At 51.4% G+C, this 17,344-nt stretch overlaps 2 protein-coding genes across 3 annotated transcripts; one reads left to right on the top strand and one right to left on the bottom strand.

Moving 5' to 3' along the window:
* The first annotated feature begins 4,222 nt into the window (after positions 1–4,222).
* Sgca (sarcoglycan alpha) lies at positions 4,223–15,190 on the top strand. 2 transcript variants are annotated; one of them, XM_036197342.1, is made up of 10 exons: positions 4,223–4,271; positions 5,079–5,198; positions 5,278–5,432; positions 5,609–5,681; positions 6,046–6,244; positions 6,677–6,839; positions 7,747–7,955; positions 8,230–8,256; positions 14,600–14,792; positions 15,032–15,190. In XM_036197342.1, the coding sequence occupies exons 1-9, from the start codon at positions 4,235–4,237 to the stop codon at positions 14,778–14,780; spliced, it is 1,164 nt and encodes a 387-aa protein (XP_036053235.1). In that variant the 5' UTR covers positions 4,223–4,234; the 3' UTR covers positions 14,781–14,792; positions 15,032–15,190. The 2 variants fall into 2 exon arrangements, with proteins under 2 accessions (XP_036053235.1, XP_036053236.1); XM_036197343.1 differs by lacking the exon at positions 8,230–8,256.
* On the bottom strand, positions 8,992–14,472 carry LOC118590210 (spermatid-specific linker histone H1-like protein). Its single transcript, XM_036198095.1, has 2 exons — positions 14,468–14,472; positions 8,992–9,667 (listed from the first exon to the last, which is right to left on the bottom strand). Exons 1-2 carry the CDS (start codon positions 14,470–14,472, stop codon positions 8,992–8,994), a joined length of 681 nt encoding a protein of 226 aa, XP_036053988.1.
* Positions 15,191–17,344: the final 2,154 nt, after the last annotated feature.

Raw genomic sequence — 17,344 nt, 5'->3', positions numbered from 1 at the left:
TCAGCAGTTAAGAGCACTGGCTGCTTTTCTAGTAGACCAGGGGTCAATTCCCAGCACCCACATGGCAATTCACAACTGTCTGTAACTCCAGTGCCTGGGAATCTGAGGGTCTCACACAGCTATACCTGCAGGAAAAACCCTAATGTATATTAAATAAAAAATAAATATTTTTTAAAAACCTGAAATATGTGTGGGGTGTTGTGATACATCGACTGTAATCCCATCACTTTGGAGACTGAGGCAGGAGAGTCATGAGTTCCAAACCAGCCAGAGCTACAAAGTGAGAGACCCTGACTCAATGAAAAGGGAAACAAAGCCTGAAATAAGAGAAGTACCAAGGCATGAGGCCACAGCCCCAGGCGTTTGAGAAGCTGAGGCAGGGGAATCCCTTAAGCCTGTGAGATTGAGGTCAGTGTCTTAGAGAATAAATAAAGATGAAATCAACAAGAGAATGGAAATTCAAACACTGGAAGTTTCATAACTGGTAATACTTTGTGATTGTGTTTAGAGAGAGTCATTATCTTTAAAAGATATATACTGAGATATTGACAGATGAAATTAAATGGGAGAGGGAACCTGGGCGAGAGAGACAGGAAGAGATTGGCTAGGAGTTGATACTTGTTAAAGCTAGATAATAGATATATAAGGGCCCATTTTATTATTCTGTGCATGTTCAAACAAATTTTTTTCCAGGCTGGAGAGATGGCTCAGTGGTTAAGAGCACTGACTGTTCTTTAGGGGATATGGTTCAGTTCCCAACACCTACCTGGCAGCTCACAACTGTCTGTAACTCCAAGATCTGACACAGACAGGCATGCGCACAAAGCACCAATGTACATAAAATGAAAGGAAATTTAATAATTTAGTGTGTGTGTGTGTGTGTGTGTGTATGCCACACTTAGCTGGATACCCTGGAACTGGAGTTACAGGTGATTGTGAACTTCCTGTGTGGGTGCTGGGAGCTGAATTCAGATCCTCCAGAAGGACAGCAAGCACTCCCAGCCTGAGCAATCTTTCCAGCCCTCCCTTTTTCCTTTCAGACAGGGTCTCACTGTGTAGCCCTGGCTGGTCTTGAACAGAGATCTGCCTGCCCTTGCCTCCTTCATGCTGGAACTAAAGGAGTGTGCCTGCACACTCAGGTCCAGTTTCCTAAAAAAGAAAACAATAAATAAAATAAAAATTTCTCAAAAAAAAAAAAAAGTTTAAATACTGCGACACCTTTCCAGTCCCTAAATCCCAACCGACTGAGGTGTTTTGTTGCAGCATCCCTGACCTGGGAGCTTTGGGGGCCTCTGGTGGATTCCTGGGACATTCCCTGGCTCTCCTGAATGGGGGTGCTCTTGGGGAAAATCAGAAGAGAAATAACTGTACTTTCCATTGAGGGAGGCCGGCCTCTGTGAACCTTGTGTCTTTGTGAGTTGACAACACCGGGGTACACTCTGCCTTAACACAGCTAAGGGTGTGAGCGAGTGACGCCCAAAATAGCAGTAAGGCATCTGGGGAGGGTGTCACACGGGAGGCAGGGGCAGGGCAGGGCCATCTGCCAGCTCTGTACCCCACCCACTCGCAGTGCCTCCAAACCCCGTTCCTCTCCCCTCCATCTCGGAGAAGGCAGGAGATGGCAAGGTGACCCGGGGAGAAACACCTGCCTGGGAGCCTGAGTGGATGCTGACTCTGGGAATGTTGTGACTCTCCAGGGACAAGCAGGGTGGTCAGGTGGGAAGAAGGATGGGACAAGGACAAAACTTGCCCACTAGTCACCCGAATGCAAGCCTGAGCAGGACATTCAGGGTAGGGTGAGGTAAGCAATGCATGAGCCTTGGGGCCATGCCTGCAAAGACTATGGAGTGCTGGCAGTGGTGGGCACTGTTTCTTCCTCGGTGGTGTCCACCATCCAGTACTTTGAGGAAGGAGCTGGACACAGGGTTATGCACTCTCTGAGCATTCGATCAACAGCAGCATGGCTTTGGAGGACGTTAGAAGCCGCCATGCCTCAGTGTTACCAACTGTAAAATGGGGGCTATGGTAACGTCTGCCTCGTGCCATTGCTGTGGGTATGGATTGGGTCAGTGCACACAGATGCATGGGAGCCTTTTCACACAGAAGCTAACAACAGGTCATTTGTCCTTCCCGCCATCCCACCAGCCCCAGTCAGACAGGATGCTCTCATCTCTGCATAATACAGGTGGCTGAAGACATGCTGCCATTGGTGCTTTTGTGGGTTCTGCACAGTGGTGCCCAGAGGCCAGCACTAATCATGCAGTGTTTAGTCGTGAGAACAGGCCTAGAGAGGGCCAGTGATAAGACAGTGTCTACGGGAACTGTCAAGCTGGGACACCACGCCTGAGCTCCAGTTACATGAGCCAGAGAGCCTCTATCTCCTCGGCTTACCTGTCCCCATCTGGCTGGTACCATCTGGGTTCTTTCCATCCAGGCCTTCATATGGAGATGCTTGGTCTGGGGCACAGACTGGGGGAAACAGTTAAGGAAGTTATCAGCCAGCCTCCTACACTTACTGGTTGCTAGACCTCACGCCAGGTTCAGGGCTAAGAAGGTGGTAAGATGAGGAGACCAGAACACCTGCTCCACACCACGAGGCTGTGGAGCTGAGTTGACATAGAGATGTGTGCGTGTGAGGACTCCGTAAGCAGCCAGCCTAGGAAGGAGGGACAGGAAAGGCTTCAGGAGGAGGGGACATGTGCATGCAGTGCTGACCAAAGTCTGTCCAAGGGACAAGGCAGGAAGGGAATACCAGGCAGAGGGAACAGCTTGGACGGATGCCAGGAGACTAAGAAGACGTACTAAGCTAGGCAAGGTCAGAGGAAGGGCCAGAGCCTGGAGATGTAAGGGGGTGGATGGAGTTCTAGACAAAATGTCCAGATAGAGGAAGGGCCAGAAAGTCATCAACTGGACATGAGCTGGGAACTCAAAGGCAATGGGAGTCATTGAGATTTTAAAAGGGGCGGGTCTGAAGAAGTGGCTCATTGGTTAAAAACACTGGCTGTTCTTGCAAAGGACAGTTGCCAGCACCCACCTACTGTTGTTTCTCCAATTCCAGGGCATTTGGCTCCCTCTTCTGATCTCCATGGGCACCAAGCATGCATGTCATACACAAACACGCATGCAGGCAATTACTCATACACACAAAATAAGAATAAATCCTAAAAATGTAAGAGAGGGCCCAAGTAGCCAGGTTGGTGGTTTAGAAAACATGCTGAAGGGCTGAAGAGATGGCTCAGTAATTAAAAGCACTGACTGCTTTTCCTGAAATCCTGAGTTCAATTCCCAGCATCCACATGGCAGTGTAAATAGACTATAACTGTAGACATGTGTAATCCAATGCCTTCCTCTTGTATGCAGACAAAACATCCATATGTATAAACAAATACATTTTGGGTTGGTGTGTGGCACACTCCTTTAATCCCAGCACTTGGGAGCCAGAGGGAGGCGGATCTCTGTGAGTTTGAGGCCAGCCCCGTCTACAAATGTAGTTCCAGGACAACCAGAATTGTTACATGGAGAAACCCTGTCTCAAAAAACGAACCAAAACAAACAACAAAAAAACAAACCCAAACAAAAACAGCAAGGCTGTGAATGTAGCCCAGTTGGTGGAGTACTTGACTAATATATACAGAGTCCTGGGTTCACTCCCCAGCATCACCAAGCATGGGGCATCTACCTGCCATCTCAGCACTCAGGAGATGGAGGCAGGAGGAGAAATATAAGTAGTTTAAGGCCATCTTCACTACAAGTTTGAAGCCAGCCTGGGCTACATGAGACTGTCTCAGAAAACAAAAACAGGGGTAGCTCCAGAAGATCAGAGTTCAATTTCTGGCACCCACATGGCTGCTCACCACCATGTGTAACTCCAGTTCTAGGGTACTGATGTCCAGTTCCCCCTCTGGGAACCACTGTATCTAGGTGGTACACAGACGTACATGCAGGAAAAACACAAACACACACAATAACAAAATAAAAAGAAACAAGTAAAGCGCAGAATAATGCATCAAATATATAATATTAAAAAAAGAAAAGAAACATACACACAAAATAAAGCCCACTGTGGTCACCAGGAAACAGCTGGGGGACACTGTGTGTGAGGACAGTGCTCACTCCGGGCAGGGCAAGGCTGCTCCCCGCTGCTCTGACACACCTCCTCCCCCTCCCTGGCCCTCCCTCTTCTGCTCCAGCCCCTGTCTCTGTCACTCACAGAGCTGGCTGGGCCGGAGCAACTATGGCAGCAATGCTAACTTGGATTCCTCTCCTTGTGGGCAAGTCGGGATCTTCTTCAGAGGACGGGACAGAATGAGGGGTGGAATTTAGAGGTTATGAAGTAGAAGAGTAGGGCGTCCTCAGAAGAGGGGTTTGGGGCGGGTGAAGTATAGGACCTAGAGGGCTTTTGGGGGTGGGGTAATGATAAGTCACTCAAGGATCCAGGGGCTGGGAACTGGGCTCTAGGGGATGGGTACTGGGAACTTTGAGGACAGGGGTGTCCTAGAGCCCTGGGTGGACACGGCAGGTCAAGGGAAGAGGTCGTGGTCGTGGGCCCTTTAATGAGCTGGCTGGGACGCTACTTTTGGCAGACCAGGCTAAATTTGGCATTAAGAGGGAAGGCGGAGGCAGCCTGGGCAAGTCCACTTTGCTGGGCTCCTATTGGCCTACATTGCAGACCCTGTTCTGTGTTCTCCTCTGGGAGTTGAGGGCCTTACCATGGTTACCCCTTTCCTGAGGGTCCTCTCTATCCCCAGCTTCCCAGACATTCAGCATGGGGTTCTTTTTCAAGTAACCTGAACACAGACAGCATACCCCTTTCTCAGCCAAACGTCAGTCCCCTCCCACACGGGCCCAAAACAAGGGGTGAAGTGATGGCTGGGCTCCCCTCCTATGAATCCAAAGCCAACGGAAGTCTGGGGCTTGTCGCTCTCTAAACTATGCATCAGAGCAGGGTCTGCACCCCACCACTTGGAGCCAGCCAGGAGCCCTCAGCTTTCAGAACATCAGGACCACTGTGAGGAAGGGTGCTCGCTCCCTGCCTGTGACTGAAGCTGTGTGTTTGGGGCTTATGGGGTCCCCCACAGGTCTTCTGGCAGGGCTGAGGGACACCGAAGCCCAGCAGACAACCTTGTACCCACTTGTGGGTCGTGCTTTTGTGCATCCTTTGGAACATGCCACCTTCCTGCGCCTTCCAGAACACATCGGTAAGAGAGGGACCAGATAGATGGGCTGGAGTGTGCCTGTCCTGTCTCCAATTTCCAATCTCCTCTTGTTTCTCCTCAGCGGTGCCACCTACTGTCCGACTCACCTACCAGGCCCACCTCCAGGGACATCCAGACCTGCCCCGATGGCTGCGCTACACACAGCGCAGTCCTTATAACCCCGGCTTCCTCTATGGTACTCCCACTCCAGAAGATCGTGGGCGCCAGGTCATCGAGGTGCCAGCGCAGAAACATTCAGACCCCCTGGGGGTGGCTACTGGGTCCTCCTGGGACTAGCCCTGCCAGTGGGACTGGGGGTTTAATGCATGTTTATTTACATATAATTTGCATATACCCCATGTATACCAGCTTCCCCTTAGCCCCACTCCTCCACCTTTTTTCCATTCCCCCAGGTCACAGCCTACAATCGCGACAGCTTTGACACCACTAGACAGCGGCTGCTGCTGCTGATTGAGAACCCTGAAGGTACCTCCATTCCTATTCCATTCCTCTACTGGTGCCAATCTTGAAGAGCCTTACGGGGAAAGAGAGTGTTGGGAAGCAGTGGGAAGCAAGGCACCCCAGAGAGGGGGCATCAGGGCAGACAACAGCTTTAGGGAAGGAGCTCTGGACTGAGGTCTGTCCTCACCTGAGTAACTGAGCTTCCACAGGCTGCGGGGCATTAGGCAGTCACGGCAGCAGTGTTGGGAAAGGGAACTTAAGGCCTGTGTTGTACACAGGCTGTTGGGGCTGTGGGGAGTATGGGAAAACTCCGAGGAGGTTTAGGAAGCACCTGGGGAACCGAGAGCACAGGGTGGGGTGCCATTGAGTGCTGACTTGGCCTCCCCAGGTCCCCGGTTGCCATTTCAAGCTGAGTTCCTGGTGCGCAGTCACGATGTGGAGGAAGTTCTGCCCTCCATACCTGCCAACCGCTTCCTCACTGCCTTGGGGGGACTCTGGGAGCCAGGGGAGCTCCAGCTGCTCAACATCACTTCCGCCTTGGACCGTGGAGGTCGAATCCCTCTTCCCATTGAGGGCCGGAAGGAAGGGTAAGGGGTCAATCCAGGAGGGCTTCCTGGTTGGCTGGGGAATGGGCCAAAAATAGCCACCTCCCTGATTTCCTGGTTTCCACTGTGGCATGCCTTCATCAGGATCATCTCTCTTTGCTTCCCTTCCCTTCCATCTCCTTCCTGGGCTCAAACCCTCATCACACTGAACTCTGTACTTACTGATAGCCCATGAGGACATCTGAGATCCATGTCAAAAGTCATTTCTGGGGTGCATGATGAGTGGGGTTCTCTGACTTGGTCTCAGGTCTTGGGGGCCTGTGACCTCTCCCATTAGACCCTCATGTGTCTCCCATGGGCCACCCCTACCCTCGCCCAGGTCCTTGCCTACTGTCAGGACCCCTTCACCTCTCCCTGACAGAGTGGTGCCCTATCCTCTTCCACTGTGCTGATGGTGGCTTCTTTCTGCCTCAGGGTATACATCAAGGTGGGCTCTGCCACACCCTTCTCCACCTGCCTGAAGATGGTGGTATCACCCGACAGCTCTGCCCGTTGTGCCCAGGGACAGCCTCCATTACTGTCCTGCTATGACAACTTGGCACCCCACTTCCGTGTTGACTGGTGCAATGTATCTCTGGTGAGAAGGGATCCTGGTTCTGAAGTTTGGGTTTAGGGTACAGTCCTCATCAAATCCTCTCCATCTGTGATTTCTCTAGCCCAGCTTTTTTCTCTTGATAGGGTCAGTTTGGGTCTCAGAATCAGTCTGTAGTCTCTGTCACACACACACACACACACACACACACACACACACACACACACACACACACACAAAGTTCTATTTCCAGCCACAAGAGGGCAACAAAGCTTACAGTCCACATCTGGACGCCCCAGCTCTGAGTCCCAGATCTGCTCAGCCTAGCAGCTGATACTACCAAGAGTTCCCAAGTCAGAACTCAGCAAGGGCATCCGGTATGACAACTCTGTCTGTTTCGGAGGAAGTGCCACCAAACAAGGCTGCCTGCAATAAGAGGCTCATTGGGCTCTTGGTGATGTTTCAAGGGACCCTAAGGATCCTGATCCCTGATTGGAAACTGCTGGTGTACAGCTCCAGGGAACCAGCTATCGGGGACTCCATCAGGGTCAAGTACTGGTCGTTGACAGTCTACTGTGCTCACCACCAGGTCTCTTCACCACCATGCTTCACTGCAGGAATAAGCACGCTATCATCCATCACTCTGAATTCACTGACCATGTTGAGGCAATTCACCCCGGTCAAGCACTAACCTGACCCCAAGTTCACACTCAGGCAGTCCAAACCTAGCACCAACACTAACTGTTGTGCATCCCTGCTTCTCCTAGAACTGGCTTCTCCTGGCCCCTCATCCAGTGTCCATCCTGTAGTCTCATGGGCTAGGGAAGGCAGGCAGGAAGAAGGCCTGTGGTTACATGGGGTTGACAAATTGGTGGTTGCTATGTTTCCTGTGGGACAGTGTCTCTGCATCCATTGAGCTACTACTTCTGGGTCAGCTCTGGACTCTACACAGGTGGACAAGTCGGTGCCGGAGCCCCTGGATGAGGTGCCTACTCCAGGTGACGGGATCCTGGAGCATGACCCATTTTTCTGTCCACCCACTGAGGCCACAGGCCGAGACTTCCTGACAGATGCCTTGGTCACCCTCTTGGTGCCTCTGTTGGTGGCTCTACTGCTCACCCTGCTGCTGGCTTATGTCATGTGCTGTCGGCGTGAAGGACGGTGAGTGTGCTGGCCAGGGAGGGCAGAGGGCTGGTACATCTAAGGGACCACCCTGAGACTGGGGGAGCCCTACTTCTCATGGAATGGGATTCTCAACTGTAAGAGGAATGTGGGGCCCCCTTTCTAGGCAGATGGCGGTCCACTCTTGTCTGGCTTGGGACTAGAAGGGATTCTCAATCTAAGCACATGAGATTCCTACACGGGACACCATGGAGCAAAGCCGTACTTGTATTGACTGCCCACCCCCCCCCCGCCCGCCTCCATTTTCCCACAGGCTGAAGAGAGACATGGCCACCTCTGAGTGAGTACAACAAAGACTTGGGGGTTGGATAGAGGATGCTTCCCTCCCCCGGACTGTTGATTTGGACCCTTCACTCTACGAGCAGCAATGGCCTCTGAGGGTTGGCCCTGGGCTGGCTGGAGGCTTGCTTGTGTGTTCTGGTCATAGAAGAGGCTGTTGTGGCATGGGGGAAGGGGATCTGCCCCTGTACAGAGGACAGGGCTTGAGAAGCGACAAGCGGCTCCCAGTGTGGATTCCCTTTTCCCTCTCTCCTCCTCCTTTGCCCTCTTTCTCCATCCCGCCCCTTCCTTCTTTCCCTCCTTTTCTCCCTTCCCCCACCTCCCCATTTCCCTCTCCCCCTCCTTCCCTCCCTCCCTCCTTCTCTCTTCCTCCCTCATCCCTCCTTCCCTCCCTCCCTCCCTCCCTCCCTCCCTCCCTCTCCCCTCCCTCCCTCTCTCCCTCCCTCTGCTTTCCCCCACTGTGAACCAGACATCTGGCCTTTGATTCTCCGTGTGTTAGAGGATGTGGCTGGCCTAGTGGATGGTAACAGAATCTTTCCAAGCCCATCTTATTCTGCCTCAGATTCCTCCTATCATCTATGGCCTCCTCCCCCACCCTGTGCCCCTCAGCCCCTGGCCTAATTTTCCCACCCTCTGAACCCCAAAGATTCCAGAAGACAGTTGTGAAATAAGTTGGGCTTTTATTTCCATCTCACTGAGCTTGTGGCAAGCCTGGTACCCCGCCTAACCTGCCTTATTAATGGCGGCGGCCTCTGGCCCCTCTATGGACTCCCTTGTAAAGCCCTTTATGGCTCTTTCGGGAGCCTAGTAGTGACTGGCTTGGTCCAGACCGGCGCTGCCTAGGCTTCCGCCTCTGCTGCCTCCGCTGGCGTCTCTTGGCCTTGCGCTTGGACTTGAAGGCTTGCTTCTTGCCCAGGCGGAAAGAGCCTGAGGCACCCTTGCCAGTTACCTGCTTGAGCATGCCTTTCTTCACTAGATTCTCGACTGCGCGCTTGAAGCGCCAGCTGTTGTGGGCCATATCATAGCCTGTGATGCTCACAGCTTTCTTCAAGGCAGCAAGGGACACACGTCTGTGTGTCCCCTTGTCAGCCACAGCCCTCAGAATCACCTTCGACATGCTGGGCTTCCGCATGGTTTGGGGACAGGTGTAGGGTCCGGTCTCACTCTTGCTTGGGTCGTCTGATGTGCTGGCATCTTGGTCTACAGCCACCGCAGAGTTTGGGGCTGCAGATGATGACACCAGCAACGTGTCTCTCTGCATCTCTCCCGGGGATGACTGCAGGGCACTGGATTCGAAGACCTCCAGGGTGGCGGCTGGAAGTATCCACCGGGCTACTCTCAGTAGTGGGCGAGCTGTGTTCTGGCTTCTGCTTCCCTCAGAGGCTCCTCTATAGGGGTCTGAGCCACACCTCCTGGGTGGCCAGAGGGAGGACCGAGGATGATCACCCACGGTTGGCCTCAGCAGACTTGTGCTGTGGGCTCAAGGGCTGGTGAGGTTATCTCTGCTATGACCTCAGGAGGCCATTGTGATGTGGGCAGAATCCTGTGGGGGTCATAGCAGCCCCACTGTCTCTTCTTAGGAAGCTCAGAGGCATGAGACAGTGGGGACATCTGATGTGCCAGATGCCCTTCAGAGGAGGGCTGTAGCAGGGTGAGCCCACACAGGGAATGCCCGTGCATATATAACATGTACATTTTTGAACCAATTCCAGGACATTTAGTTACTTAGTGGTGCTGTGTATGGAATCCAGGGTTTCACACATATATCCCTAACCCAAGCCCTCAGTTTTAAATCCACCCTTGAATTGCCAGCATCTTCTGCTCATTGTGTCTTTGTGTCTCTGAGTGGAAAAATGCTAATATTTTGTGTTTATTATTTTGAGACAGGGTCAACTTTTTTTTGGGGGGGGTAGGAGTTGAGACAGAGTTTCTCTGTGTAACAATCCTGGCTGTCCCAGAACTCACTCTCTAGACCAGGCTGGTCTCCAACTCCTAGTGATCCACCTGCCTCTGCCTCCCGAGTGCTGGGATTAAAGGTGTGGGGCACCACTCATAGCAATGACAGGGTCAAACTGTATAGCCCTCGATGGGCAGGAATTCATTATATGTGCTGGACTGACTTCAAAGTCACAGAGATCCACCTGCCTCTGCCTCTGCAGTGCTGGGGTTAAGGTGTGTGCTGTCATGCCTGGCCACATTATATTTTTGAGGTAGAGTGCTGGCCTCAACATACAGCTGAAAATAACCTTGAACTTCTGATTCTCCTGCCTTCGCCTTCCTGAGAGCTAGAAATTACAGAAGTGCTACCACACACAGCTTATGTGGTGCTGGGGTTGAACCCAGGGCTTCCCGCATGCCAGGCAAGCACACTTTACCAACTGAACTCTTCCAATACATTTTAAACATAATTAATTATACTTTTAAAAGGAGATTATATAATTTTCAGAGTAAAATGCAACTCCTTGATTTACATAAATTAACCAGTCTTGCATACGAAACTGTTAAAATGCTTTATTTAACTGGGTATGTTGGTCCATGCTTGTAATCCCAGAGCTGAAGGGATGAAGGCAGGAGGATCTCCACCTTGCCTCCCTCAAAGGCCGTTCTGGGTTCCATGAAAGCCTGTCTCAAAACCAAAAAGAAAAAAAGAAAGAAAGAAAGAGAGAGAGAGAGAGAGAGAGAGAGAGAGAGAGAGAGAGAAAGAAAGAAAGGAAGGAAAAGAAAGAAGAAAGAAAGAAAGAAAGAAAGAAAGAAAGAAAGAAAGAAAGAAAGAAAGAGAGAGAAAGAGAGAGAGAAAGAGAGAAAGGGTTTGGGCTTTGTTTTTGTTTTTTTGAGATAGGGTCTCTCTATTATGCAGACCAGGCTGGCCTTGGACTCACAGAGATCCACCTGCCTCTGCCTTCTGAGTATTGGAATTAAAGGTGTGTGCCACCATGCCTGACTGGGTTTTATGACTTTATTTGTTTTTGCTTTATAGATCTCTTCCACTGAGATCAAGAATTTTGACATTTCACAAGAGGAATTTTTATCATTTTTTTGGTGGGCTGTGCCACATTTATTCACTTGTATCACTGACATTGTGACTTTTCTCTTGTGACCAGTAGTTTTTACCACCTCTAGCGTTCTTGGTTCCATTTGTACCTGTGATGTCAGGGAGGCCTGCTTCCCTCTTGATTGTGACTGATAATGTTGCCCTGTGTTCGAGCGGCCTGGGCTGGCCTGACTTTTGTGTCGCTTTAGCTCTACCAGATAAAATTGTTTTACTTCCATCAACGTCTGCCACTTTTCAAATTGGCCACAAGTAGTGACTTTGCTGCCCAGTGACTTTCTCACCGCCATCAGCTCTGTCTGGTCACAGAGTTCTCCAGGCCCCAGTGGCATTGCCCTGTGGGCCTGTGTGTTTGGGGGCAGAATGTCTGTTGGTGGTGGAGTAGCTGTAGGAGAGACCTGTGACCACATGTGTGTGCGGTGTCTGTGGGTGTGTGTTTGTACATGGCAGTGCCTTTGCCTGAGTACTTACATGAAGCCTCTTGGGAAGGCTCCTCTAGATTTGGTGTCTGCTCATCTGCTCTTCTTGGGGAGATTTTTCTTTCTTTTTTTTTTTTTCTTTCTTTTTTTTTGTTTTTTGTTTTTGTTTTTCAAGAAAAGATTTCTCTGTGTAGCTTTGGAGCCTGTCCTGGATCTTGCCCTTAGACCAGGCTGGCCTCGAACTCACAGAGATCTGCCTGCCTCTGCCTCCCAAGTGCTGGGATTAAAGGCGTGCACCGCCACCGCCCAGGTTGGGGAAATTTTTCTACCTGTTACCAGACCTGGATGTGGAGCTGGAGGTGGGAGGGGCTGGTTGATGAGGGCCTTTCCTGGCTTGGGGGACACACTTGCCACACTGGCCTCTCTTGGCATCCACACACTTCTTGCTCTCACCCCTCCACAGGCTCTCCTCCCCCAGGGATGTCAGTTTGTCAGATTCCACATTTAGGAGCACATCTAACTCTGCCTGGCCTTAGACAGTGACCTCACTTCTTTTCCTGGCCAGTGGGTGCTCAGTGCCACTACCAAGGGGAGCACCGACTCTCCTCCAGGAGGCCTGCCTGTCTTTCAGTGGTCTGATCCCTCAGCTCCTCCTCCCCCCTGCCTTTTTAAAAGATTTATTTATTTTATGTGTATGAGCACAATATGTGCATGTACACCTTTATGCCAGAAGAGGGCATCAGATTCCATTACAGATGGTTGTGAGGCGCCATGTGGTTGTGTGGATTTGAACTCAGGTCCTCTGGAAGAGCAGCCAGTGCTCTTAACCTCTGAACCATCTCTCCAGCCTCAGGCTCTTAACTGTAGCTGCAGTCCACTGACTGGACTTGGATTCCTAGTAGGGACCCATCCCTACCTTATTAGTAACCAATCACAAGGCTAGAGGCATTCTTCAGCCTGCCTGGAGCCCGGTTTCCCTAAGAAAACCCAATTCTATTTTTTTTTTGGGGGGGGGTTTCGAGACAGGGTTTCTCCATGTAGTTTTGGTTCCTGTCCTGGATCTCTCTGTGTAGACCAGGCTGGCCTCGAACTCACAGAGATCTGCCTGCCTCTGCCTCCCGAGTGCTGGGCTTAAAGGTGTGCGCCACCACCACCCGGCCTAATTCTATTTTTAAAAACTGTTTTTGAGATGGCTTCCTTGTGCAGCCCAAGCTGGCCTCAAACTCACACTCTTCCTGCCTCAGCCTTAACCCTAGCAGAAAAAAAAAAATCATTCTTTACAAAGAGAAATCTCAGCTCTCTGACTTGATAATCAGGAGTTTGGGAAAATGTCACCAGGCTAAGCCAACAAATAAGGTGGGTTCACACAAATGAGGCTTGAAAACAATTTCCCCTGGAGGTCAAATTCACCGCTGGGCTTGCTATAGTAAAATATAGCTTCCTGTAATAATACCACAGAGAGGTTTAGCAAGTTGCCAAATGTCACAAAGCAGTAAGCAGCTGAAGCTTCAGTGAAAGAAAACCAAGGCAAGTCCTGACGCTTCGCTGCTGTGCCAGCCCTGTGCTCAGATGCACTGCAGCTTGCCTCTGGACGACAGAAGGCAAGGACCTAGGACTGTCTGTCACATGTGCTTAAGTCAGGACCTGAAGCTGGAGTTCAGGAAAGGCCTTCTGACAGGTGTGGCCACTCCCTGCAGTAGGGTTTCCAAGTTGCTGAGGGTGGAGCTGGGAACAGCTCAAGGAACTCTGGTCTGAAACAGAGATGGAGGCAGGTATGGGGCAGAGGGGGTCAGGCACAAAGGAACAGAGACCAAGTTCAGGGAGCCCAGATAATGAGATCCAGAGCTCGGTGGGCCATGGGGAAGGTATTCCCAGAAGGGTCGAGAGAGCTGGAAGATAAGAGGAGGTGAAGGAATGAGCCGGGTAGCCGGACTAACATAAGGAGGTGAAGGAATGGATCAGATAGCCAGACTAGCATAAGACAGGAGGAAGGGGAGAGAGCCAGTCCTGGTGTTTGGAGTTGGTACAGAGGAGGCTGCCGAATTCTAGAAGGAACTGAGAAGACTGTCGCCCCATAAAAACATCATACAGCTGGGGATGCGGCCAGTTGGGAGGGCACTTGTCTAGTATGTGCAGCACTCTGGGTTGGTCCTCAGTATCACATATACTGAGTATGGTGGCACATCCCCTGTGATCCTAGCACTTGGGAGGTGGAAGCTGGCGGATGAGGAGTTCAAGGTCATTGTCAATAAGTATTGAGTTTGAAGCCCAGGCTACCTAAGTTTTCAAACAAACAAACAAACAAACAAACAAACCAGAACACTAGACTTAGAAATCCCAGCCAATACCGGCTTCTGCAAATATATGCTCCATGTGGGTATCTGCTCCTGCCTTGGTGTCTTGTGTGTTACCTATGCTGGTAAAAACCACCCAGCTGGGTTTGGGGATTTAGCTCAGTGGCAGAGCGCTTGCCTAGCAAGTACAAGGCCCTGAGTTCGATCCTCAGCTCAAAACAAACAAACAAACAAAAAACCACACAGCTGTATTTTCCTTACTTTGCATAACAATCTAGGAGGATAGTTACTATTATCATCCTTGTTTTACACTTGGAGGAAGTGGAGGCACAAAGGGGTTAAGCCAACAACACAGAGCTTTAAATCTAGGCTGTCTGATCCCTGAGCCTTGTCTCAATCACTGGGCACTAGCAGGCACCAGTGAATCCCCCATTTTCCCCCTGCACTTACATCATGTGTTTGAGTCCCGCCCCCGCCCCCAACCACACCTGGTAGGCAGACTGCAGGGTGACTCTGAGGCAGTGCCAGGCTCGACCTTAGAGGCTGGTTTCAAGAGCTGATGATCTTCTGCTTTGTCTCCAGCATCCAGATGGTTCACCATTGTACCATCCATGGGAACACAGAAGAGCTTCGGCAGATGGCAGCCAGCCGTGAGGTGCCCCGGCCTCTCTCCACCTTACCCATGTTCAATGTACGCACAGGAGAGCGGTTGCCTCCTCGAGTGGACAGCGCACAGGTGCCCCTCATCCTGGACCAGCACTGAGAGCCCTGCCAGGTGGGTCTGGCTGCCCAGTGCCATCCTCTAACCAAGAAATTAGGGAGGCTCTATCTCAAGGCAGGGGCACGTGGTGGGATGTAGGGATCACTCTGACTTGCCCACTCCCATATGCAGGGTGCTCAACAGAGCCGGCATTGTGCCCCACAACTGCCAAGCACTCAGGACCAGAGAGGGTCAGGATAAGGAAGACAGGAGTTTGGTCCCCTCAACCCTTCCCATATGTCCTTCTCTTTTAGTTCAGTTCCAGCTGCACCACTTGGAGCTGCTGACCTGTGACTACATCCACTGCTGACTCCATCTCCTAGCCTCCTTGGACCTCCCGCTCCAGACAGGCAGATGGATGGGGTAGGGAGCAGGGAGGATGCTTGGGGTCAGCACCCAAGAATAAATACCTGCTGCTGTGTTCATCTATTGCTTCTGGTGCCACCTTCTCAGCAGATGTCACTGTGGCCTCCGTGTCCCCCTCTGAGAATCCCCTGAGGCCACCAACTCACCCTTAGGATTCTTCCAGTTTTGCTGTTCTCAAGCTCCCTGGATCCGATCGTGAGGTTTGACTAGATTATTAATCCCACTTTCTAGACCAGGAGACTAAAGCCTGTGAAGAGTAAGTGACTGGCCCCTGTCTGCCCATACACTGCCTTTGTGGAGTTGAGGAGTTTGAGAAATAGAGCATCTAGGTCTTTACCCAGAGATCTGGTTGACATGTCACCGTTCCCTGCAGGACCTCCAGTGTGCACACTGTGTTTGGGGAGAAGCTGATCTCAGTATGGAGCTGTTGGGAGGTGTTACTGGCTGACCATCCTAGGCCCCAGAGGTCTGCCATTCTAGAATGTTCCCTGATCTGAGTGTCGCCAGTTGTGGCTTCTGCCCCAGGAGCTCTGGAGTACCTAGCTGGCTGCAGAGACCTGGGATTGTTTCCCCGGTTGCTCTAACCGGAGTGGGCCAGTTCTGCTGTGCTCTCTGCCATCTGCACCGTGACAGGGACTCACACGTTACCACTTTTGTGGGAGGACAGGCCGAGATTAGGCCTGACAGAGAGTGACAACAAAGGACAGGTGGCCCAGCCCATCTCAGCTCTAAGTGAAGGCGTACAAGCGCCTGACACCCAACACCCTGGCCCTCCTTCAGGCTTCTTTCCTGGGAGCTTCCAGCCCCTCTGCTGCCCCACCTCTTTCCTTTGACAGGGTCTCCCTACATAGCCTTAGCTGTCCCAGAACCATGTAGACCAGGCTGGCTCAAACCCCTCTATAGTTTCACAACTTCCTTCACTAGTAGATATTTGGTCTCTGCTCTACCATATCCTCAGAGAGACCCTTCCTGTCCCCTCTGCTCCCATGACCTCCAGAGTCCCTTCACAGCCCTCTTGGCTCTCGAACAGGAGATGCTTTCTGGGCTCATGGGTTATAGGTCTTCTGGGCTGGAGAGATAGCTCAACTGTTAGAGGCTGGCGCACAACCCAAAACACCGAGTCTTTTTCCAGTACTAGATTCGGGATTCTGTCCACCCTCTCTCTAATAGCTGCCCCTACCCCATCCTTAACCCCTTAGCACCAGTATAGACCCTGCACAAAGATGCCAGGCAAGGCTGTTTGGAGGGAATACCCAAGGGACACTGTTGTCTGTGTGTTTGCTCAGTTCTTTCTTCCTTCCTTCCTTCCTTCCTTCCTTCCTTCCTTCCTCCCTCCCTCCCTCCCTCCCTCCCTCCCTCCCTCCCTCCCTCCCTCTCTCTCTCTCTCTCTTTCTTTCTTTCTTTCTTTTTTATGTGTATTGGTGTTTTGTGTACATGTATGCCCTGCAGAGGCCAAAAGAGGTATCAGATCTCCTGGGACTGGAGTTAACGATGGTTGTGAGCTGCAACGAGGGTGCCTGGAATCAAACCCTGGTCCTCAGAAAGAGCAGCCAGTGCTCTTAACTGCTGAGTTGTCTCTCCAGCCCCTGCTCAGAGTTCTTTTCTTTTTTAACAACTAGTTAAGTGCAGTACTGAGAAGATGAGGAGGGAGCGTAGAACAGGAGTTCAATCTGTAACTGACTGTGACCAGTCAATTGCAATAACTCACTTCCTTCAGACCAGCCAGCTCAGAGCTCTTGCTTCCCCTTTAGGCCAAAGGCTAAGCCTCTCCTGCTATGTCCTGCACCTCCACTGCATTCTGGGCACCCCAAAGCCATTAGCTGCCTAATTAAGGAACTGAGTAGTTAAGCATTAACAGAGGCTGGCAGTGTGTGTGTGTGTGTGTGTGTGTGTGTGTGTGTGTGTGTGTGTGTGTATGCACACACGTGCCTGTGCATATATACTCATGATCAAGCACAGTACTTGTACTCAGTGAATGAAGTCTGGAGTGATGATCTCTAATCAAAAGTTTCTTTGCAGAACAAACAGGTGCCTCTGGCTTCTCATTGGCTGTTTCCTTCTTTCCTGGAGGCCCTTGAGCTGATGGAGAGGCACAGTTCCAGCTCAGGTGGCAGCTCAGTGTCTTAGGCTGGCTTCCCCTGGGTCCCTGTGCCTTTAAGGTGGGGGCTTCTGGCTCCCTCTCACCTGTCTGGTCCCCTGCA

This window comes from Onychomys torridus, chromosome 8 (assembly GCF_903995425.1).
Source record: "Onychomys torridus chromosome 8, mOncTor1.1, whole genome shotgun sequence".
NCBI classification, from domain to species: Eukaryota; Metazoa; Chordata; class Mammalia; order Rodentia; family Cricetidae; genus Onychomys; species Onychomys torridus.
The sequence above is the reverse complement of the archived record's forward strand: the minus strand, read 5'-3'. Positions and strand labels throughout refer to the sequence as shown.

What these genes read in the sequence shown, in the direction of transcription:
- Sgca (XM_036197342.1), top strand. Translation starts at nt 4,235, where the DNA reads ATGGCAGCAATGCTAACTTGGATTCCTCTCCTTGTGG. An exon ending in GCGCCTTCCAGAACACATCG is followed by an intron (nt 5,199 to 5,277) that starts GTAAGAGAGGGA and finishes GTTTCTCCTCAG; the next exon opens with CGGTGCCACCTACTGTCCGA. An exon ending in AGAGACATGGCCACCTCTGA is followed by an intron (nt 8,257 to 14,599) that starts GTGAGTACAACA and finishes CTTTGTCTCCAG; the next exon opens with CATCCAGATGGTTCACCATT.